The 25,210-nt window shown below is 39.3% G+C and overlaps 1 protein-coding gene across 4 annotated transcripts in view; it reads left to right on the forward strand.

Annotated features, from left to right (window-relative positions):
• galnt13 (polypeptide N-acetylgalactosaminyltransferase 13) overlaps positions 1-25,210 on the forward strand; it is a 41,111-nt gene that overhangs the window by 10,334 nt on the left and 5,567 nt on the right. For 2 of the 4 annotated variants that reach the window (XM_069702451.1, XM_069702452.1), the window contains exons 3-12: positions 556-724; positions 2,489-2,655; positions 4,509-4,716; positions 6,719-6,889; positions 7,592-7,709; positions 9,798-9,978; positions 11,761-11,900; positions 14,170-14,268; positions 14,948-15,082; positions 20,412-20,634. In XM_069702451.1, the coding sequence (XP_069558552.1) occupies positions 556-724; positions 2,489-2,655; positions 4,509-4,716; positions 6,719-6,889; positions 7,592-7,709; positions 9,798-9,978; positions 11,761-11,900; positions 14,170-14,268; positions 14,948-15,082; positions 20,412-20,597 (1,574 nt within the window). In that variant the 3' untranslated portion in view covers positions 20,598-20,634. Of the gene's footprint in view, positions 1-555; positions 725-2,488; positions 2,656-4,508; positions 4,717-6,718; positions 6,890-7,591; positions 7,710-9,797; positions 9,979-11,760; positions 11,901-14,169; positions 14,269-14,947; positions 15,083-15,569; positions 15,600-20,411; positions 20,635-25,210 lie in introns of those variants that run through there. The other 2 variants (XM_069702455.1, XM_069702453.1) reach the window with 2 other exon arrangements.

The raw sequence follows: 25,210 nt of genomic DNA on the forward strand, positions 1-25,210 counted from the left end.
TAGCTGTCAGACTGTACAGTGCTTAATACCCAGTCAGCCTAAGCCTGAGCAACTGGGAGAGAGCTTAAGCAAAGTGCCACTACTGTCTGTCTGTGCTGAAGGTTTCATGCTGTTTCACATTCACTGATGTTTGAGGAAACATCTTTTTCTCAGCTTTTAGTAGTACCCGCACATTTTCTGTCTGCATATAATATGATAAATATGACTATGACATAATGCTCACATGCATACATGCTGCTGTACACATACTTCTTTAATAACACATACATTAAAGCAAGTTTAGTGTATGTACATTGTTCTGAAAAATTATGTTTTATGCATGTTTTTACTAGTATAGAAAAGTACACTTTACAAAATGGACAGAAATTTAACAAGCATTCTTTGCAGCACAGTTTTTGGCATGAAGAGATCAATAATAAACCCTTTTCATGTTGCTGTCTTACTAATAAATATGTGTATGAACAGTGTAAAATGCAGTTTGATGTTAATTTTCCGCCTCATTAGTGAGCAAAAAAGGTTTTCTTATCAGATATGTCTCTGCATTGTCTGTTACAGCAGTGATATCTCGGAGCCATGAGGGTCCAGGCGAAATGGGCAAGGCAGTAAACATCGCCAAGGACGACCAGGAAAAAATGAAGGAGCTCTTTAAGATTAACCAGTTCAATCTGATGGCCAGCGACATGATTGCGCTCAACAGGAGTCTGCCAGACGTGAGGTTGGATGGGTGCGTAAGCTTGGGTGTCTGCCAGATGAATGCTGTGAATCACACTACTGTACTGACCCTTTAACACCGTCCACTCTCCAACGGACCAGCATAACACACTTCTCACCCGACACCTGTGCTGCCTGCAGACTTTTGTACCTTAGATATCGATCGCAAATTTCATTATATCAAAGCTGACATTCCAGGCGATACATTTAGCTTTTTGCTTCTTTCTTTTGTGTTTTTTACTCTTTAATATGTGCACACTTAACCCTGTCATGCTAGACATGGATCCAGTATTCAGACAAATGCTCAGCAGGGCAGAATACTTTCTCTTGTTAAGAGTCTCAAAGGATTACAGTCAGTGATGATAGGTGCAAGTTATTCTGGTGATTAAAATAAAGTACTCGTTGAGTCCCTCATTTGTTATTAGTACTAATAATTGTACACAATGAGAAAATACATCTCTAATGTTGAGGACTGTTTCAATGTCGCATCCATCAGATCCCTCAAGCTGTGTACATTATGCCTGACATTTGAATGGGAGTCGGGTTTGTTTACTGTCACTCAAGATCCACTTGAGCACTTAATGAAAATTTGTATGAAACATGAGCACAGTCATTTAAAGCTGCTGATATGCACAGACATTTGCGTCCTCGTGTAGACACAATATCCAAGTGATTCATGTTTAAATATTCCAGCCGAGTTCTCCTCTACACTTTCATTAAATGGATACCAAAGTCTCCACCTTTCACATGAGATATAGGCCACCAGATTAGCCTTTTGTACACCTACTGTACAATCTTCAGTTTTTGTGCTTTTTTTTTGCCAATACCAAGAAAATGCCAACTCCAGATTTTCTGCAATGTGGCAAAATGTGAAAATATAAAAATCATTTTGACTACATAGTGAAAAGGAAGACCTATATTACAGCAGAAAAGTGAACATTCAGCTGATTTCAGCGCCTAGCTTTCCTGTCCATTATGGCTCCATCATTCTCTCCATATAAATAATACAACAATGTACACAGAACACAGCTTAGCCTTGCAACATTTCACCAGCTCTGTGCTGACAGTTATCCAGAACCATGCAGAATTGCCAGTCGTTGTCCTCTGAAGGGCAATAACATTTTGTCTTGAAGGCAGCCTCCTGGCCTAGTTGTGTCAGTCACTGCTGCCACATTGAATAGACAGAACTGAACTAGCAATGCTGTCTGCTCCGGTGGCTTTTTTCACCCTTTGTCACTTTCCACATCCCCTCCTCCTACCATACAGGCTGCTTTTACTTTTACTGTCCACCTCCTCTTCTGTAATGTAACCAATTCTTTATTCAGGAGCATCTACTACAGCAGCATCCCAAATTTGCCACATTCTCACCCTTTGGCTTTGACAGGCGTCACATCAAGCCAAGGACATGCTGACATAGCTGTCAACACTATTTTACTTTTTCTATTTTCTTTGGAGATTTTTGTCAGTAAATCTCCTCTGACTATGTTTTTGCACTGATGGCAGCAGTGGATAGCAGCAGGATACACTCAAATTCCTCTCAGACACTTTTAATACAAAACAAAGAGCTGCATCGTGAAACCAACACAATAGCTTCAGGTCAATAGTATACAGATGCATGGTTGTGTTCATATATTAGGTGAGCGACATTTACATCAGTAAATATGGATTTGAGCGATTTCGCCTATAGTTTGCCGATACTCCACACACAAACCTAAAGCAACTTTCCTATGTACAACTCTGTCACAGATTTCCTTTTTTCCCTCTGTTGCTCTGTCAGCTGTAAGACCAAGGTGTACTCAGACGACCTGCCCAACACCAGCATTGTGATCGTGTTTCACAACGAGGCATGGAGCACCCTGCTGCGGACAGTTCACAGTGTCATCAACCGCTCTCCCAAACACTTGCTAGTGGAGATTGTGCTCGTCGACGATGCCAGCGAGAGAGGTCGGTACACACTTTACACCGTGTCTAATAAGCAGCTCACAAAGTGTACAGTATCTGATACATGACAGACTCACAGGTTTATCTCTGCAGTCAAGAATACTAGATGTGCATTTTGTACTTAAGCAGAATGAGGATCAAAGTGGGCAATGGATCTCTGAGGAAGGATCACGAACTTGGCAGCAATGTAAAAAACACAGTGTAGCACAATGTAGAAGGGTAAAACTAACCTGTATCATGATGGTCTAAAACCAGCTCACATCCCCTGTTAGTGGGTGAACAATCCAACGCCCGGTGAATTGTGCTTCACAGTGAAAGGGAGAGCCAGGAGACCGGCCACAACAGGAATCTGTGGAATCAACATTTCCTATTTAGAACAGACGACAATAAATACGCCAAGTAAACTGATGCATGGTTGCAACTAATAGAAGTTTTTGTTATTTTTGTGATAAAGATGGTAGAATAACTATCACAAAAACAATTGTAAACAATACCAAAATTGTTCCCAATATTTTAGATTAAAATGTCTTTAATTCTTCACAGAGTTTTGTTTAATTGAATTTAGTTTGGATCCTCTGATGGTTGGGTAATTTAATAAATTACTCAGTGTTATTACTAAATTTGTGTGGAAAACAAATACCCCAGAATTAAATTCTCTACATTACAAGTGCAAAATTGACAAAATTTTAAAAAATAAATTCCAGGCCTTTTACTTTTAGAATTCCTGGTTAAATCCTAAATAAAAACAACTATCAGCACAGTGTAGAAAAATTTATATCGATTCAAGTATTTTACATTTTCTAATATTACAACCCCCCCGGCAGGTTTAATTCAATTCTGTCATATCACAGCTACTTAGTATTTACCGTTTCAAAGGAATTATTTAAAATCTGTACAAATTCCACTAAAGCATTCCTCTTGTATGTCATTACTCTGAACTTTAAGCGTCTAAAATTGTCCTACTGATCTGAGAGGGATATCGTCCTCGCTGTCATCGACAGGACAACAGATTCAGAGCATTAAAAGATGCAAAAAAATGATAATGCTCTGCCTTGTTCCTTCCTTTATCACATGCTGATATCTTCACTAAATGCCTGTTGAGTTCTGTGGGCCACAAAAATTTAACTTAACCCGTTTATGAAGCTTTTTGCTCGAGTAGTAGCAATGAGTGATGTTTTCTCACACAGGCCATAAGTCACCGAGCAGAATGTAATGTCTGGCAAAAGAACTTAAATATTACTAATGTCAACTAGTATGGATCAATATTATCTGTAGAAGCTGATCACTAGAACTCCAGATCATCAAATGGTCCACCTTCATTTTGTCATGAGGGAACAACATACCCCTTGAAAGCTTGTCTAATTCTCGCCATATGCTACTCATATTGCCCTTTCCGAACTTTAAACATGTATATGATGTGGGAATGGCTGAGGTCAATATCTTCTTGGCCTTAACTTTGATGCTTTTAAAAAAACAACATAATACTGGGTTTGATGCAGCCGTTTCTCGTAAGTGTTGCTTTATTTAAGCAGGTCCCAACTGTATTGGCTTTAGTTGGGAGTTGTATAAAAAGACATGCAGTATATAACAAAAAAATGTTGGTTCTGTTATCAGAAAATAGTGAAAATAATGATAATTGTAGAAAACTGTCCGTCATAATTTTAACATTTGTCCAATCAACGGCCCTTTTGGCATTAATGTTTACAAAAAATATTTTTGACCATTGATCGAGATTGTAAGCAAAATATTTTCTGTTGATCTTTGATTGACCAACGAATACACTGAATACTTGTTTCAGCTCAGTTTGAATACCCTGCAGGTAGACTCTTGCTGCATTGTCTGCTGTTTTGTCACAGAGTTCCTGAAAAAGAAGCTGGAGAACTATGTTCGGACTCTGGAGGTGCCAGTGAGGATCCTGAGGATGGAGCAGCGTTCGGGTCTAATCAGAGCCAGGCTGAGGGGGGCGGCTGCCACCACAGGTCAGGTCATCACCTTTCTGGATGCTCACTGCGAGTGTACTGTCGGTTGGCTGGAGCCCCTGCTGGCTCGCATCAAAGAGGACAGGTAGGAGCCAAAATGGACCACACTGAATATTTCAAATTTAATATTAATATTGGAAGCGCTGATAGGAAATGATTAATACGTTCTACTTTTTGGGGCCAGCGCACTACAGTGCTGAAGAGCTTTTCACTGTCAGCCTATTCAATCTTGCTAACATGCTTTATTAATACTGCTGTTATCATGTTTCACCTAAGTTGCATCATTGGATGCTTTAGCCAAAGTGCTATCTGAATATTGATGGGATAGCAAACTATCAGTTATGAACACACTGCCTGACACTGCTGATAGGAGACGATAATCATTCTGCTTGTGCTGATGCCTCAGAGGAAAAACTGTACCTCTGTCATTGTGTTAACACTGCTACAACTGAGCAAGGAGATGTGAGCAGGATTTGAAAGTGGATGTTTTCTCCAGCTTGATATGTCTGTTACAATTATTAAACAAAATTGGGTTAATTTAAAGTGATGAAGAAGAGTTTATTGTGTTTATGTTATTTATCAGAACATGTTATCTACTTCCTTGAGCGATATCTGTAGAAAACATAAAGTGCATCGGCTGTGTGAGTGATAGTGACATGAACGGATGGATGGATTGATAATGACCCCATTGTGATCCATTTCTTATCTGAGGTCAGACACATTCATTTTCCCTCAGGAAGAAATTGGTATCATGTGACTCTGAATATTGTATTATGGAGCCATTACACTTTTACTGAATGCTGCTCCTCATGTATTGATGTCTTTAGGCCTGGGCACAGACAGATGAGAGGGTGTAGGAAGTATACATATGTTGACTGCAAATTCACATGATTGATGACATGGGTGGCTTTGTTAAAGTCAGGGGGAGGGATATATATATATATATATATATATATATATATATATGCAGCTTTGTGATAAAATATTTTGCCCAATACTAATAGACTAACTGCTTTGTTACAATTAGGCGAATGTGTTGAAAATCACATGTTAAAAATTCAACTGTGATCTGCTGCTGTGCATTACATCAGAGGAAAAAAACTCACTTTAGAATTCACGCTTCATGCTCATTTTGTTAGTTTTTAATTACAGTATATGTGAAATCATTGATTCGGACACTAGAATTTTATTCAATTGTATAATATTACCATATTATTATGACAGTGACTGAAATTCAATAAACAATCATATTGAATGATGCCCAATCCTAAAACAGGCAAGAAAAATATATTACAGATATTAGTGTTAGTCATGCTTTTTGACCTTTGCAATGGCTACTTCATTTGTTTATTAAAAAGGACAGATTATTCCATTTATTTTGACAGCGTCAAAGTACCTTAATTTTAATAACTGTACAGTGGCCATCATTAACAAAGATAAATCACCACAACTACTGTTTGCAAGAAAATTACATGGACTTTCTCACAGGATGGCCTTGGACAAAAAGACATCTTCATTAAAAGACAACAGGCCTGGAAATAAGATATGATGTATTTTTAGCTCTCTGGACAATACAGCAAGATATTGACAAGATTATGTTGATTTTTGATCAGTTGCTAAATTGTTGGAATTATTTAATCAACCAAAACTGCCAAATCTTTCTGCTTTTTTTCTGTTTTATCTCTGCAGTTAGTCGGGCAAAACAACAAGACAAGACACTTGAAGATGTTTTCTTTGTTTTTACTTTTTATAGACTCAATAATTGACTAATTCAAAAGTGAACATTCAGCTGATTGCAACTCGTTATGAATAATCATAGAAATGTTCTACAGAACAATAATGAAATCAATAGTATATTACAGGCGCAGAGCGGTAAGACTTGGCGGTTACAAACTAGAACCTGATTTCTTTATTGTATGAGGTCTGGTATTTGGGTTAGGATGTTAAAGATACAGTAAAATAACAATACACCACCTGTACATTATGTTTTAACTGTTGAATCATCATCAGTTAAAAATATAATCAACAATGCGCACCTTCAGCCACAGTTAATCTCAACATCGAATCTTGCTCTTGGTGTCTTTCAGTACAGCAGTGGTGTGTCCTATCATAGACGTCATCAGCGATGAGACTTTTGAATACATGGCAGGCTCAGATATGACTTATGGCGGATTCAACTGGAAGCTGAATTTCCGATGGTACCCTGTTCCCCAGCGTGAGATGGATCGACGCAAGGGGGACAGAACACTTCCTGTCAGGTACACAAAGAAAATATTTTTTTCTTCCTCTGAAGCTAAATCAAGATTATTTTTCAAGGAGATGTGTGCCTGACGTTCCACTTTTGTTTTGTCTTATCATTAAAAATGAAGACACAGGAGGTCAAATTAGACAGAAAAAAAAATGAACGACACTTTTGTAAGTTTAAGCAAATGTTGCATTTTGTCTGTGGTGGCAAGAGGCTACACAGGAAACATTGATAGTTAGACTTCTTTATAAGATGTTCTCTTCTGAAAAGTATCATTTTTATCTACTGCTGCAAATAGATCATTCTCCTCTCAGTGTCCCACTGCCCGAAAAGCATCCATAGAGTTGTGATGTTTCTCTTTTGTAGCAGATTAATATATTTTTAAAATAGTAAAACAGAATCTCTGATTACAGTTGCCTTTTCTTGCTTCACATAAGTAAGCACAATTTGTCTTGTATATGCAAATCACTTGCAGCAACAAAACAATATCCATAATTCGGGGCCGACTTCAACATAGAATGAATTAGATGATAAAAGTAATTGCCCCTCCAAGGCTTTGTCTCAAATTGTCAAACAAAATTGGCCTTCTTTATATCCTCAATGTTCCTTTGAGTTGTAAAATGATTCTAACAAATACAACATTAGGAGATGTAATGTTACAAAAGGGCTTTGTGGGGTTTCTTTTTCGTCCTAATTTGTTGTGTGTCTCTTGCAGGACTCCCACCATGGCAGGAGGATTATTCTCTATAGACAAAACATATTTTCAAGAAATTGGAAGCTACGATCCCGGGATGGATATCTGGGGTGGAGAGAACCTGGAAATGTCTTTTCGAGTGAGTGACAGACTACAGGAGGGATGATATCACGATGTGATCACATTACCAGACTTGGTAGATGTCAGAAGGTTCATGCCAATTTCCTTACCCATATCCACGTTGTCTACACTTGCATCTCTTCTGCTTGAGATTCAAGGGAGAGAGTCAAAAAAAATGTGAGGTACAGGGATTCTTATAAATACCTGTTGTGTGAAATAAGATATCTTTACTGAAGCTTATCTGCAGTGAAGTCAGTTTAAGATGACAGCTTGATCAGGCAGCTTTAGTTAAGCTGTGCTATACCATTGGAGTTGATATTTGGACATAATGGGAGTTTCTTTCTTACTAATTTAAGCATACACAGTTACCAATACAAGAACTAGTCTTGTGTTACTGAGGTTAGTGAGGTTACTGAGGATTATTGTGATTAGTAGTTTCTACATGAACTGTTTGACGAGCATCTGCAGGCTTCACTTAGGGGCAGTGGTGCTTTGAGCTGAATGCTAAATACACAATGACAGTACTAACATGCTGAAGCTAATGATCCTAGTTTTGTATACTAGCATGGTGACATTTTGCCTGGTGTCACCAGACCCCAATTCACTTTGTGAATATGTGAGTCTGTCACGCTCCATTGAGGATTGTTTGCAGTCGTAGCAGCCTAACAGGCGTAGACCTCGGGTTAATTTTGAAACTATGGGAGCAGCTTTATCCAATTAGTATTGCCCACTATATGACAAATGTTGTGCAGCAATACTCGCCACACTGCAAACAACAGAGACCCTTCCCCAAAGTGAGCAGTGCAATGCTGTGTTGGTTAATGACCATTGCAAACTTTGCAGACTGTGGTTTTAATTATTAGACATTTGCTAGTGTTCCTACAACTGTTCGTCTGTTCGTCTATTGCTTCATCTACGTAGCTTTATCACCTCCTCCATTGTTGGAACTACATTTCATCACAAAACGACCATCGCCCTTAGTCACTCCTACTGGTTGCTGATTGTTCCGCCCTTCATAATGGCTGAGCAAACCTTCATTTGAAAAGGGTTTCCAGACTATATTCACAGCAAACGCTGTACCTGTAAGCAATAGGCAGGCAGGACCAGGCCAGCTAACATTTGCTAATCAGCACAAAACACAAAGGATAGATGATGGGAGTGCCATAATTCTTAATTCAAAAACAACATGTTGGCCAAATTAAAATTTCACCTGAGGATGAAGCACTGGTGAGCAGTCCAGGGTGAACCCCACCGTTGCCCAAAGTCAGCTGGACTAAGCTCCAACTCCTAATGAACCTGTACAGGATAAGGCGGGTTTTGATAAATAGATGGATGGATGATATTAGATGAAAAGTTAATGGATTAGCAAAGCTACAACAATTCATCCTCTGGTGATCAAGACTGTCTGTACTCAATATCATGGCAATGCAACCAATTGTTCCTAAGATATTTCAGTTTGGACAAAATCAGCGAACCAACCGACAGGCAGAGAAACATTGCCACCCCTACAGCCATGCAACTACATTAAAATAAGGTTTATTGATGAAAGATAAGATGCAACAAAGACAAAGTATAATGTCTTAAATACTGTCAGGTCCAAGGTTGATTTTTTTTCTGACTATGAAATGCAGGTAAAAGGGAGATAACAGATTATAAAAAGAAAACTCTTGATGGATAAATTCATATGAGCAAGTTATTTTTTGATTTTTGATGATTTTTGTCTTAAACAAGTCATCCACTGTAAAACATATCCTATTCTGCTTATTGTTTTCAATTTCTAACTAAATGTTGAATCAGGAAACACATAAAAAGCTGTTTCAAAGCGAGCCACCGAGCTGCAGCATCCAATCCCAGACATTTCTGCAGTAAAAAAGGGGGGTATGGTAGGATGGTGGCACTTATGAACCTTCATATTCTTACATTTAAGAGCTACAAATTCTTATTGTTGACTCATTTCATGAATTTCTTAGTCAGATGAGCATCCAGGAGTGAGGAACAACAAAATAAGGGATTTTACATTAACTGACAGTTTTATAGGTTTGTGTTTGTCAGCTTTCTTGCCACATATTACTGTCTATAAATCTACATTATCTCTATGTCTCTACAGATCTGGCAATGTGGCGGCTCCCTGGAAATTGTAACATGTTCGCACGTGGGCCATGTTTTCCGGAAGGCCACCCCATACAGCTTCCCTGGAGGAACGGGCCAAGTCATCAACAAGAACAACAGGCGCCTGGCCGAAGTCTGGATGGATGTTTTCAAAGATTTCTTCTATATTATATCACCAGGTACAGAGCAATGATACCTGTGTTTCACTGCATCTCTCGGCTGCTGTGATGACCGAGTGATGTGACAACGATGTTGAAATGGCACACATTTGACATGTTTTAATAGTTTCAAGGAATATCTAGTTCAGTCAGGAATTTAATGGATGTTTTATTCCGAGTGCACCACTGTTCAAAAGCAGATATGAACAATCCTCATTACCAAACTCCCCTGTGCTGCTTATGTGCTCGCTGCTATTACATTTAGCAAAGTGATGTGAAAAAGAAGTCTGCTCTATTTTATTATTTCATTCTCTTTCATGGTGCTTTTTTTTTCTCACTCATTCATCTCAGAATTTACAATTCTCCTTTTATTCTTATATTGGAATTTAACGCTGCTTTGTTATCCTCAAAGTGGGATTAATTCGCTCCTACTTTCAGACACTTTTTTAGTGCTCTACTAACTTGGGTTCTCTAAATTTGTCAAAAACGGTCCTCTCTCCAGCAGAGCTCAAACCCATACGGACAAACTACAACAATACGCCTGTGCAGATTGAGAGATTAGTCCCCCTCCATCTGTCTACTTTGTAATATGATTACCCTTTTGCAGACGGCAGTTTTCCGGAAATCTCTGGTTAAGTATTTTAGATGCCATCCAACCTATAAGGGATCATCCGTAATCTGCCGGTCGTACAGCACAAATTGTGACCTTCTCTTCCACTCAGCCAGACAGGATTCTCCACGGGCAGGTGTGCAGACAGAGCCAGGCCTGTGATGGATGAGGTTTTTCTGCGTATTGTGGCCTTGCAATGACTGTCTGTTCCTCAGGGACATTAGGGAGAATGATCTGGGCTACGCTGCTGCCAGGCCTCACTTATTGGCACAGAGGAGCACAGTATGTTGCTAAGCCTAAATTTGGGAGTGTCATCTAGTGATCCTATTAAAAGTGTATCTCCCTCCTTGTCCCTCCTCTGCACTGGTGATTTTCAAGATCAAAGAGGCTATTCATCATCTGAAACATGTGATGCTCAGACCGTACAGACAGAGCGAGACAGAAAGAGAAAGGGAGAAATAGATCCAGGGGGAGAAAACGTGGCCTTCAGTTTATTGCTTTTATCTGCCAACTTGAAATTTCTGTTTCAAGTGTAGGATGTTATTGGTTTTACGGAAGGTGCTGTTTGCATTGACCTGCTTACGTGTGATGGCTATATACAGTACAATGCTGCAGGTCTTACATGTTGGCTGGTTTTACAAATTTTACTATATTTTCCCTCATTGCAATCAAGCTCTTTCATTCTAAATTACCACCCTGGATCTATCTACATGCAAGCTATGAGTCCTCAAGAGGCACTCTAGGGAGAAACCATCTGCCTAATGTGTTTGTAAGTGTCGATGCCCAGTCGCTGTCTAATCCTTCCTCAGACTTCAGCTTCAATACGAATGATACATCAGGCAGCTTCCATTTGGTTAAAGTAACGTGGTACACAGTACTACAGAACAGCACTTGTGCCTTTCTGAATGAGATGCCTTATCTTTAGCAGTACACTGTGTATAATAGGAATTACAGAAGTCAGATGATTCAAGTAGAAATTTCTGCACGATCATTCACAAAGCCAGTACTTCCTAGTATAGTAAGCATTTTTTTTTAAAGAAGGGTCCCCCTGGTGTTTAATCCTGGTGGTGCAAGACAGAATAAAACTCCTATTTTTAGAACAAGAACTGTAAATGCTAAGATAAATACTAACTGATGATATTCACTGATACATATGGCTGAATCTGTGTCTATATACTGTATTTATCCCGCAGGCGTGATGCGAGTGGACTATGGAGACGTCTCTTCCCGTAAAGCCCTCCGCGAGGCTTTGAAGTGCAAACCCTTTTCCTGGTATCTAGAGAACGTCTACCCAGACTCCCAGATCCCCAGAAGATACTTCTCACTTGGTGAAGTATGAGCGCTTTTGTACTCTGATCCCACACAAGGCAGCAGATACACTGGTTCCTTTTGCATTGTCAGATTTGTCCTTGTAGCTTCTGGCCTGTATTTTTTCAGAAAGACAATATTGCTGCGAAAAAAATCTGAAAAATCTCAGGATTCAGCAACGGCTTGAAAAAACAAGATAAAAGCAAACATTCCCAACTGTTTGCATTGAACACATATGATAAACAAACGTCGCTATTGATCCCTCTCACATGCTTACACAGTTATACCGTGCATGCTGGGTGAGTGAGATAAGGCTTATGTATACATGCTACACAGTCTCACGGCCTAGTTTTGTAATCTACCAGTGAGCTAAAATGAATTTTAAAAGACAGAAAAAGTGCAAATATTAGTCAGAATCTGTCTCACACTGTTGTAAAATATTAGCCAGCTAGCAATACATTTTGTTTAAGTAAATAGAGGACATTTTTCATAGGAAAAAAGGGATATTGTAGAAGCCAGGAACTGATCATTTGCAGCTAAGACATGAGAACTCATTGTCTGCTGTTTTTTGGATTATAAAAGTTCACGTTTTTTTGGTATTATTAGTTCGTTCCCTCTCACTCAAAACAACATTTTTTTAAGTGACCTGAATTTGCCTTTTGATCCACGTGGCTCCGTATCGACAGCAGTGCAGCATGGGGTAAATTCAGAGCTGACATGGAATATACTGTCTGAACGCCAGACGGAGGCCATTTAAATGTAACGTCAGTCGAAGAACTCAGTGAAATTAGCTTGTAATCCTCCAGCATTCATCTAGTTTAGGATGAGAGGATTTTTCTCATGCTGCTCTCCTACGCTGCAGTAAAAGATGGTTCTGTCTCTCCCTCTCTCTCTTTAGCCTCTGCAGCAGCTCTCCTCCCATCTTTCCTCTACACAGACCTCCTCTGACTGATTCGCATCCTCCATAGCACACAGTCAGCCTTTCTTTAACAGCTGGAGCCATTACGTTTTATATCACTTAATTATGAATGCCATTCTATTCCTGCATGGTAGGCGTAATAATAGCTTAGGCAACAGTCAGGTCAGCTTTAGCTCTGTGAATGTATGAGTTCATTAGATAGCTGAGTTGACTGTAAGTCAATAGGAGCTGTGATAACAGGGGTACTCAGAACTGTGCAGTCAGGTCAATTCTGTATTCCAGCTTTTAGAGTGGAGATAATGAGAAGAAGTTGGACATAACTCAGTGACATAATGTCTGGTTTATAATTGCAGCTAAAACCTTAAATTCTAATGGACCCTGTCAGAAAGATCTGGAGATAAACATGCATTTCTTATGATAAAAAAAAACAATGACTCTAATGAGAAGCTAAGGTGACAAATTTTGGCTGAAGTTGGCTGCGTTTGGGACTGAATGTCAGTTTTGTGTCTCACTTTGGTTTTCTGAGAAGAGAGTGTCTTCAGATCTGTGACTTGAGTGTGAGTGTGTGTTAGTGTGTGTGCGTGAGTGTGCGTGTGTGTGTGTGTGTGAGATCTGGCTTCAACAACAACATGTGCATCTTAAACAGCAAGCTGTTGTCACTGGGTTGGTTAAAGTGAAGCCTTCCAGACCTGATGTAACATTTGTGAAGTTATAGCTGTGACTAATGATTATTTTCAATATTGATTACAATTTCTTACTCACATAATCATTCTGTCAGAAAATAGCTTTTTAGTACCTTTGATAAAGAAATGCATCAAATCCTCATATTTAAGAAGGGGGCTCCAACAAAGCCTTACAGCACATGAAAAGTTCTGATTGTCAGAATAGTTGCTGGTTAGTTTTATGTCAAACAGGTGGTTCATTAACAGATTCATTGTTTCGGCTTTTTGATAAACAATATTCTAAATGTATAAATATAAAAGTCAGAATCATGCCAAAAGATACCGTGATAGAAAAACTGAAACACTGAGGAAGAGGTCAGTCAGAAACATTAATGGAAAAAGGGGTGTCGAAAAGAGGATTCATTTTTTATCGTGAGTGGGACCTGACTGGATTTTGTTTGGCATTGAAAATAACATTTGTTTCATAGTTTGGACAATAACACCGATGGGAAGGGTCAAGGAATAAATACGTGAATAAAATGCATTGTACTACTTTGCATAATGATAGCTAGCTTGCTAGATACATTTTAAAAGGTGCAACTTATTAAAAAAACAAGTTTTGATTGGCTGAGTCACTACTAACTATGAACTCAACTCATTAAGAGTGAACTTTAATTTGAAGGAACTTCTAAATGTGTACTTTCTGTCTGTAGATCCGAAATGTTGAGACGAACCAGTGTGTGGACAACATGGGAAGAAAGGAGAACGAGAAGGTTGGCTTTTTTAACTGCCATGGCATGGGTGGAAACCAGGTGAGGAGAAAAGTATAGTCATCTCAATACAATATTTGTTGTTTTATAGATATAATGATCTATTGTAACTGCACATGTACAATTTGTAAGCTACTTTTTTATGGTGTTTTAAAAGTATGCCTTCCTCTTTTTGAATCATTTAAATTTAAATTAAATACCATGATCACTTTTATATCATTGGATTTCAACTTTGCACGAATGCTTGACCTCAAGTTAGATGCACGGTGTTTGTGAATTTGTAATATTTAAGTCAATCTGCAGATTTTTTAATATATTTAAATTGTTTATTTTCTCCAAGTTTTCTGTCTCATTTCAAGTCCAGTGTTGATTAGGCTCAAAGATTTGTGCCAAGAATTTATTCCGCACTACACAGGACAGAATCTCAGTCTAATCCTGTGGTAACTGGAAAATGTGAAAAGGGGAAAGTCATTTTAAAACTATTTTAAGTTCTGAAAATACCTTATATAAGTACACAATTAATTTGAATTGCACTATAAATCACAAAGACCTGGACTAGTAATCAAAAATAAATCAATAACTTATTATAATTATGTACAATTTAGTCCTATATTATTAAAAGCACCTTTAAACACAACCGTAGAGTATATGGCTTGACCACAAAATGATGAATAATGTTGCTGATGCTTTTCAAGAGCTGAATAAGAACCTCTATGTCCAGGTGTTCTCATACACGGCTGATAAAGAAATCCGGACAGATGACCTCTGTCTGGACGTCTCCCGCCTCAACGGGCCCGTCGTCATGCTCAAGTGTCACCACATGAAGGGCAATCAGATGTTTGAGTACGATGCTGAGGTAGGATCTATGCTCCCTGAAGTAACCAAATGATCCAAACTGGAGCTGTTATTGCAGGTGGCCGTTCCTGCCTCCTGATGGCTGAAGCACTAAAACATGACAAGGTCGATTGGTGGTTCTAAATCGTCCGTAGGTGTGAATGTGTGTGTCTGTGTTAAGCCTGTGAGGGACTGTAGACCTGTCCGGGCTGTATCCCCCCTATCGCCTAATGCCAGCTGTGATAGGCTCCAGCCCTTCGTGACCCTCTACAGGATAAAGCTGGTATAGATAATGGATGGATGGATGTGTCATGAGGAGATTGCATGAGCAGTGGCACTTTGAGGATTCAGATAGTACACACAAGGGGTAAAGGAGTACCTCTTTTCTGCCACCAGATGGTGCTGTATGTTTTTATTTTTATTTTTTATTTTTATTTTTTTAAGAAGCACGGAAATTGAGTTGGTATTTCCACCCAGCTGTGTCTCTCCTCTCGTCTTCTCTCATTTAGTATGTTGGCAAATGGGAATATGATTTTGAGGTAAGCAGTTCCAGTCGTCCCTTTCTGAATATTCCCCCATAGTTTGCACCCCGTGCTCTTGTGTCGTGATATCCTTTAACAGTGTGTGGACCATGAAGTTTCAGTGGTTGTTAGAGTAGAAAATTTAAATCTTGTTGTGAACTAAAGCGTTTTTTTTTATATAGGACTGAAGTGGAGCCTGAAAGTGGGATGTGATCGTCTTAAAAACATTTTTTTATTAGTTATCACTTCCTCACATAATCCAGCAATCAAACAACCAATAAAATTTGCCTTATAGTCAGCATAATTTGCCATGCCTGCTACTAAACAGTCGAAGTATGAGTGGGCAAATCTTTTACACAAACACAGAACTTGTTTCAGTCCAAAAAAGTAACACAGATGTCACCAGCCAAGACCAGAACTAAAAATAACATCTTAGAAATCCAAACGAAACAACCACCAGATGGATGGAGGTGCCAAATGGTACGTTGAAAAGATAATAAGCCAATGCAATTCTATGTTGTGTGTTTCATTACAGACCCCCTGGCCTGTAAGACACACTCACTAAAGACACCACTGAATTTAGAGAATATAGAAAATGTGTCTGTCACCGTTTATTCATTTGTAGCACTGGCACACCAAAATGAAAACAGAAATGAGATAAATGACAAAGCCAAAATACTGCATATTAAACACTAGGGTGTCATTTTACTAAATAATTCCTTCTTATTCAATCTGTAATAGTCCTACAATTTCAATCTTCTGTCAAATGAAGAAACAGATGTTGCAGGCAGAAAACAGACATTTTGAATCTCGTAGGAGAACTAAAATATATTCCCCTAAAGCCTTGTTGCCACAGAGCTCAAAATACATTATGGATTATACAACTGAAAAAGCATTTTTGTATTAACAATTCATGCATTTTTAAACCACAGGGAGGTGGTTCGGAAAGACTGCAGTGGTTACAGTGTTATCTTTGGGTGATTGAGATGTCCTACCGCTGGCATGTCGATATGACAAGGTGGGGAGGCCCAGAGGCCTTTCCATCAAGCCCTGAACAAACCCTAGGAGAAATCCTTTCATTACACTTTGTTCTCAGGGTGCATTCTTAAAATGAAAAAAACTGAATAATTCATAACCAAAGAGGAACGGTCTCTGTTGTCAACAGCATTGGGGTTTCACCGCTGTCAGTGGCCGAGGTTATTTTTAGCCCAGGTGTGACTGACATGGACTAAATCCTGAGTGACTACAGTAACATTAACATTTCATCTGATCATCAGTTTCACTTTTACAGGAATACCTGACTTCTCAATATTCCTGCTGTATTCCTTTACAGCTGTGACTGACAGCCCTCCGTCTTTTTCACCTGCTCCGCTGTTTCAGGCAGAAATAAGCCGTGTGCTGAGCTTTCCCCACAATCAATCACACGTGAACATACCTGTGACAAACATTGTACTGATTGATATTGCCCCCCCCAAGTCTTGCTACGCAGAATTTCCAAAGTTTGCTGAATTTTCCACCTACAGTAAACAGCAGTGTTTCTTACTTTGCTACACTCATGAAGTTTTATGTTAGTGCAGTAGAGACTAATTACTGTAGTTTTCCAACTAAAAGTTTCCAGGTGCTCTTTAAGCCCACGTTCTTTATTTTTTCAAGCTTGAAGTGTTTTCTAATTCACACTTGGATTGCAGAAAAATGCAATTACTGACTTTATTTGAGATGCAATGTTTGAGTCATGAATTCTTAGACACCAAATCCACAATGTGAAGTGACATGTTCTTTAAACTAATGCTATATATATTTGTCATGTTGAATGGATAGCTATTTACAAATGAGAAACTTAAAATTATGACAACTCCAATATGCTCACATTAGCATAAAGCCTCAGGTTTCCTTAACCAGTCAAAAAAAGGAACCAAGAACTTGAACTAAGTTTCCTGAAAAATTAATAATTCAAATATTTGATAGAAGCATCATGAAAGTGTGACAAACGGTAAATCACAAAATCCATACAACGAAATTGAAATTAAAAAAATATTCTATAAAAGACCACAAGGGCTACATCAACAAAGAATTCTTCAAAAGGGGAAACTCAATTAGACAATAACCGACATCCAGGAGCTTGGACTGGTTGTTAACTGATTTGCCTCCTCTGCCCCTTTTTAAACCTTTTTTGTTGATAAAAGTCACTTTTTTTGCCATTCATTCTTCTTCTTTTTTTTTTTTAAAGTTGTATTTTCATTTGAATTGTACAGATTTGGACAAATTGCTTGTCTCATTTTTAAAATGTTTATGTTATCAAGTATTGATGTTGTCTCAGAGGTTTGAAGTTTGGTTCAGGTACTTCGGTCCCCCTTTTGATATCCTCTGGCTTCACACCAAAGTGTGTAATACACCCATCACCATCGTCCTTTTCACCACTCAGTGTCACGTTTTGACTCACCTAGGCATGAAGAACAAGCATGTCACACGATCTCTGTCACATGACGTTGTATGGTCATGGTATGACCAGAGTTGATGAACGACGTCATGTGACAGAGATCGTGTGATGAAGTACAAAGCGGGCCAAAGTAGGTAGTGTGTCGGGGGGTTGGATGGAACAAACACTGGATATGCACCTGGAGGACCACTGCTGAGTCTGTGAGAAAGCAAAAGTCAACATCGATATCTTATAAGTTACTTACATAGTGTAACATATTTAGCTTTCGAGTAGTATTTAAGTAACTTGGTTTTTGGTCGAGGCAAAACATGACATTGACACTGTGTCTCCCGTGAATTGGTGTACAGTTGAAACCAGAAGTTTACATACACTGTGCAAAAAGACACATAACACTTTTTTTCTCACTGTCTGAAGTTAAATCAGACTAAACTTCTCCTGTTTCAGGTCCGTTAGGATTACCAAAATTATTTAACTTTTGCTAAATGTCACAATAATGAGAAAGAGAATATTTTAGATAATTTTTCATTACTTTCTTCAAGGTCAAAAGTTTACATCCAGTTCCTTAGTATTTAGTAGCGTTGCCTTTGAACTGCATGACTTGGGTCAAGCGTTTTGGGTATCCTTCCACAAGCTTCTTACAGTACTCTGATGGAATTCTGGCCCATTCCTCTGGACAGAACTGGTGGAACTGAGTCAGGTTTGTTGGCCGCCTCGCTCGCACACGCCTTTTCAGATCTGACCACAAATTTCCGATGGGATTCAGGTCAGGGCTTTGTGATGGCCACTCCAAGACATTGACTTTGTTGTCCTCAAGCCACTTTTTAACTATTTTGGCAGTCTGCTTAGGGTCATTGTCCATTTGGAACACCCATTTGCGCCCAAGTTTTAGCTTCCTGGCTGATGTCCTGAGATGTTGCCTTAATATTTCCAGGTAATGTTCTTTCTTCATGATGCCGTCTATTTTATGAAGAGCTCCAGTTCCTGCTGCAGCAAAACAGCCCCACAACATGATGCTGCCACCTCCATGCTTCACAGTTGGGATGGTGTTTTCAGGTCTACAAGCTTCCCCCTTTTTCCTCCAAATGTAACGGTGGTCATTATGGCCAAACAGCTCCACTTTAGTTTCATCAGACCACAGGACATGTCTCCAGAAGTTAAGGTCTTTGTCTTGGTGTCTTTTTGCAAACTGTAATCTGACTTTTTTTTTATGTTTCTTTAGGAGTAATGGCTTCCTTCTTGCTGAGTAGCCTTTCAGCCCATGTCAGTGCAGGACTCGTTTTACTGTGGATAATGACACTTTCTTACCAGCTTCAGCCATCATCTTCACAAGGTCTTTAGCTTTTGATCTGGGGTTGATTTGCACATGTCGGACCAAAACACGTTCATCTCTGGGACACAGAGCCTGTCTCCTTCCTGAGCGGTGTGATGGCTGGACATTCCCATGTTTATACTTGCGTATAATTGTTTGCACAGATGAACGTGGCACCTTCAAGCATCTGGAAATTGCACCCAAGGATGAACCAGACTTGTGGAGCTCCACGATTCTCTCCCTGATTCCTTGACTGATTTCTTTTGACTTTCCCATGATTTCAAACAAGGAAGCAGAGTGTTTGAGGTGTGGCCTTAAAATACATCCCCAGATGTGCCTTCAATTAACTCACATGTTGTCAGTTAACCTATCAGGAGCTTCAAAAGCCATGACATCATCATCTGGGCTTGCCCACGTTGTTTAAAGACATAGTACTTTTGGTGTATGTAAACTTTTGACCTCAAAGAAAGTAATATCAAATTCTCTAAGAAATTCTCTTTCTCATTATTGTGACATTTAGCAAAAGTTAAATAATTTTGGTAATCCTAACGGACCTGAAACAGGAGAGGTTTAGTCTGATTTAACTTCAGACAGTGAGAAAAAAAGTGTTATGTGTCTTTTTGCACAGTGTATGTAAACTTCTGGTTTCAACTGTATGTATTACACGCTTTCCTGTGATACTGGGTTGGCCTTCATGCCATGTACATGTCTTAGCAGATTTATTGTCCAGTCCTTACAGCCTGTTTGGTTTCACGTCATGAATTTGATGCACACCCGCTACCTGTTCCCAAAACATTGTACCACTTCTAACTAATTCAAATATCTTTTTTTTTTTTTAAATGGACTAAATAAACTTAGTCAACCTTTTGTTTTACAGGCATAGAGATTACACATGCTATTAATGTTAATGCAGAATAACTGTAATTTTTTTATTTGAAGTGTTTTGAACAAAGTCTTTTGTGTTGACTGTCATTGAAAACTGGGAAGGTTTGCCGTAGAGAACAGATGCGTCAGTTTAAGAATAACTTGATGACTGACTTATCTTCCGAACCATCTGTCCCTTTTCCCTCCTGGCTCGCTGCAGAAGCACACCTTCCTCCACATCATCACCCAATCATGTCTGACCATCGGCCGTCTGGAGGACGGCACCTATGGCCCCACTGTGGAGTACTGTAACAACAGTCCGATACAGTCGTGGATCCTCCACAACTACACTCGTCTGGAGGTCGCGAGACACCTCTACTTCAGTCCCACGGATTATTTTCTCTAAAGTCATGTCTGCTCTTGAGGGCTGTGGGGGGCCTCAGGTGAGCAGATTAGCACTCAAGTTAGGCTCAGAATAAAGGCTGGTGGTCGTTTTAGCTGCTCTGTAGCGATATAGTTTAGCTCTGTTAGAACTTGTAGTAGCTTAGTTTGACCTGTTCATTTGTTAATAGGCACATTTGTAGCTGATTGTTGTCTCAGTTTTTAGAGTATTTTGTATTTTCTTGTTTTTGTCAGTGATAACAGATGAATTTAGAGCTTGTTGTTGATCTTTTAGGTATTTGTGGGAATGTGACGCAAATTGTTTAAGGAAGCGCTAAGTAGCTTTTACTGGTGACCTTTAAGGGGAAACTCACGAAGACGGGACAGAGGCATGTTATGCAATGACAGATGTCCCATCAAGATGCTTCTGTGTATAAGATGCTATCTCCAAGACCTTTAGCAAGTATTCATGCTAAATTAGATCTCATTTGACATTTATTTTCCAACATAAATATTTTATTTTGATGTGAAAATTCACTGGCTGTCCCCAGGGCAGTCTGCGCTCAGTGAATGATGCCTGAGATGGAGGACGTGTTTATTTTTAGCTGATTATCTACATGCAGGGCTGATTGAAATGGGCTTGCCATTGTTTACAAGTCCTTTTGAAGTGATCCTTCATTGTGAACCTACTTTTCATCATGGCCCTGGCTGCTCAGTCTACCCTCTTATTGGCCTAAAGCAGCTGTGTGCTGTATACATATTGTTAAACCACTGAATCACAATTATTAGTCCTTTTCACCACTCATCCTGCTTATTTACATAGTTTTGTAAAGAATGTTCTTTAGCTCAGCATTTCTGTCTCTTTCACGGTTGTTATTGTCCTTCCTTTTCCAGCCTTTGTGTCTGTCGGTTAGGGTTAGGGTCATATTCTCTGTAGCCAATTCTGTTCTGCCGAGTTATCTGAAGTTTGTACCTCAGAGTACCGTTGTATCTCTCAAAATGCAAAACAGCAATTCCACTGTAGCATGCCACCGTTTTTTGTGTCCAAGCAGGGTAAATTGGGTAAGGAGCTCCCAGGACTGCTGGTGTGTGTCAGAGTTGCGGCAGTAAAGTGACCTGCTGTTAGATGGCCTGATTTGCTGTTCACACTCAGATGTCCTCCTGGTGTTGTCAGCACAAGAGGAGAGCACGTACACAAGAGCAGGGCACCATTAAATCAAATGAGACTGTTGCTGACTCTGCCTCGAGATAAAAGGAATCTGCTGTTTTTGTATTTCCCACAAAAAGCCTCTCAGCCCTCTAGATCTCCTTCCACAGTCAGCATCACATCACGTCAGACAGGACTCTTGTGCCTTTCAGCAAGTCCAGTGTGCTGCCTGGTGACAAAGAGGATGCTATTCCTCAACCGGGGCTTATGGATAGAAACCATCATTTAATTAGCCGGTCTCAGCTGTGCACACACTCAGTAACTTGCTTCGCAGACACTTCTGGGTTTGCTTGGAGGCTGAAATGGGAGTTTTCTCTGCTCTAAAGCAGGCATGAAATAATTATGAGCAAAGGACAGGACCTGCACGTTTCCAGTAATTTAGAGGAGAGTAAATCTGGTTCGTTGAATGAAAAAAGAAATACTATTCTCAATATTGCATCAGCCTGCTTTATCAATTATAGATTAGATCTACCTCCAGCTTACAGAAGTGCCTTGTAAGAATGTGCTTGTAAAGAAAGTTATTTGTTGATCATACTGCTTGCCATTTGCACATTTTTTAAAAATATAGTATTTTTTTTATGTCGGTTAAGAGCATTTTTTTTATTTTTTTATCTTTAACTTATTTGGTAGTAAGAACTCGCCGCTAAGTTGTAGCTTTACGAACAATTTTTAGATAAAGCAAGAAATGTAAAATGTCTCCAGTGTTGACAATCTATTGTTCTTTTATTAATTTTTTTTGGCAGGTGTATAAGGTCGTACGCCACCTGCTGTCTTTGTTCTTTCTCTGTTTGAACAAATGTGCCCTGTAGGGCGGTCTGCAATCTGTACTTCAGGAAAAGATGCATATGTGTGTGTGTGTGTGTGTGTGTGCGCACCGGTGTGAGTGTGTGTGCGTGCACTTCTTTGTATCCAGGCAGGGAATGTCAGGCCCTTGTGTTTTATTGCCTAAGATCAAACATGGCCTGAGCGCCTCTGTGAGCTCATTAGTCGGAATATCCTCTGTCAACAGTCAAAGCACAATCTTGTTTTAATGAAGAATTATGCTTCATCCGCAGGATAAATCATCCCACTGCACAGAGTTTTATGCTCTATGCAGGCTGTCGTTTGTAGTTTTTCACAAGTATTATATTTTACGTTTGCACTGGTTTAGAGTGACTCCCAAGATAATGCTGTATTAACCGCTAAAACTGAGGTTATCTTTGTTTTGGTGTTGCAAGCTTTCTTTTATAAGTCCTTTGACTTTCATACATTACAACACTGTATGGTGTCCTCACAGCACCTAACATAATTTTCTCAATTTCTCTCATGGCATTGTTTTTCCCAGCAGAGGCTCCGCTTCTCTTTACAAACCAATCCCAGGTTGTCCTCTCCACTGCATGTGATCATTAGGACGAGAAACGCAACTCAAGTGAGCAACGAAATTGCGGAAGCGTGTTACTTCTGAGAGAATAAACATAAATGGTTAATCAAGTCCATTGAAAGCTCTCTTACAGTTGTTTGTGGGGTGGTTATCTCTGATGCCTCTCCTGTAGTACATGACCAAAAAAAAATCTGTTCTTATGATCAGAAAATGTCTTTGTTCAATAGGCCTCTTCTTTTTGTAGGTCAAATATGTCTGTGTAGTGTTTTCAAGAGGTCTCAGTTCTTACAGTTAGTATTTGAGCAAACATTTCCCTCCATGGACGTTAGACAGAGAAAATGTTCTGTCCCTTTTGGCTTGACCTGTAGAGAGAAGGTAGAGAATGCTAAATACAGGTACAGAGTGGAGGGGGGATTTTCAGTGGTATTGGCACTATTAGCTAGCCTCACTTTACTCGCCTGTTGCTCACAGCTTCAGTCTCTGCTATGATTATAGTCTGAAAACCCTGTTCGCATGAAGGTTGTCTCAGACACTCTGAAAGGCGGACCAATCAGCGACTAGTGGGGGTGGCTGGGTGCAATGACGTTAAGATCAAGCCTCCTTTTTTGGTCAAGCTAGATGAAGCAATACAAACGGCTAACAAATAGGAAGTTAAAGACAGAAATTGAAGCCAGAGCAAGAACAATGCACCTTGAATCCTTAAATTTAGTGTACACATTCTGCAATTGTCATGTACCAACATGGTGTTGTGCTCTGCTTACGTTGGGGGAGGGTTTCTATTGTTTAGAGATTAGAGAATTTTGACACACAACATAACTATCCAAAATGTCCGAAATATACAAGTGTTGGGCAATATATCAAGTTTCAGGTTTTTCTTCAGAGATAATGAAAAAGACTACATCGTCTTTTACATTTGTCTGCATTAAACCGTTCCAAAACTGCATGATTTATCAAAAGTAAATGTAATTTCTACCCATCATGTAGACCTATTTATGTAGTTGTTTTATTCTTGAAATTTAAGAAGGAAGAACTAAGGCATGCTGGGAAATGCAAATGCATTTTGGGCTGAGGGGAGGGACCAACACCCGGCTCATCGGGGCTGTAACAGTTAACGATAGAGCTTTTTATGATGAGGAGCCGCCCTTCCAATTCATTCAGCCTCACTTTCATCATGGCAAATAAACTACATTAGTTAATATGCACCATTATTACTAAAGAAGCAGAGGAAGAACTAAACATAAGACACACTGAGCAGGAGTGAGCAGGACCGTGAGAAACCATCACTAACTGCTAAGCTAAAGTAACTAGCAGAGCTGAAAACTTGCAAAAAACTGTGGGATCAGCGAGAAAGTAGTTAAAAGAAGGAGAGCTGTGCGTGAGTGGCACTAGTGTAAATTAAAATGTACAGCAGGTGATTAATAGTTGTAATGAGGAATAGAGCAAATGAACCGAGTTGAGAGCAGTAACATCTGTACCAGTAACACAGATATGCTGGAAACGGAAACAAAATAAGACAATGCGCTTCCTGCAACATATCACTGTTTGATGTTGAAAACATTCTCAGAGAAATACCTGTTTCTTTTAAAATAGGCTATTTACTTCATAAAAAATTTCATTGACACGTTTTGAAGCTTTATATTTTTAAACAGGGGAGGAAACCCTGTCTTTGTATTACGTTTTGGTCACAATCTGTTTTAAAGAAGGTGCTTGTGACATTTCACATGATAAACCCACTTCGGCGAAAATTTTGAGATATCAATCGTATATTGCCATTCGTCAAAAATACATCAGGGTATCTTTTGGTCGATATTACCCAGCTCTACCAGATGTTCGTTTCAGTCCCTCTGAAGCAGAGAGAATAATTTCTTTTACACTGTTTTTTTCTTCTCTCTAAAGTAGCAATGACAAATCTCTTCACCAACTGGAGCCTCAATTCTCACAGCAGCCTTAATGATTAGTCTGTTGTACAAGGGGCAGCACTTTCACTTTTTTGTTGCCAAGAACATTTGCTCTCTTGATGTTCCTCTTGTGTTTTCTCGCTCCTGCTTGGTAAATTTGTGAAATGTGGGAA

Source organism: Brachyistius frenatus, unplaced genomic scaffold, assembly GCF_029030835.1.
Source record: "Brachyistius frenatus isolate BFR_SWC_R1_liver_20210118 unplaced genomic scaffold, ASM2903083v1 Contig_42, whole genome shotgun sequence".
In the NCBI taxonomy this organism is placed as follows: domain Eukaryota; kingdom Metazoa; phylum Chordata; class Actinopteri; family Embiotocidae; genus Brachyistius; species Brachyistius frenatus.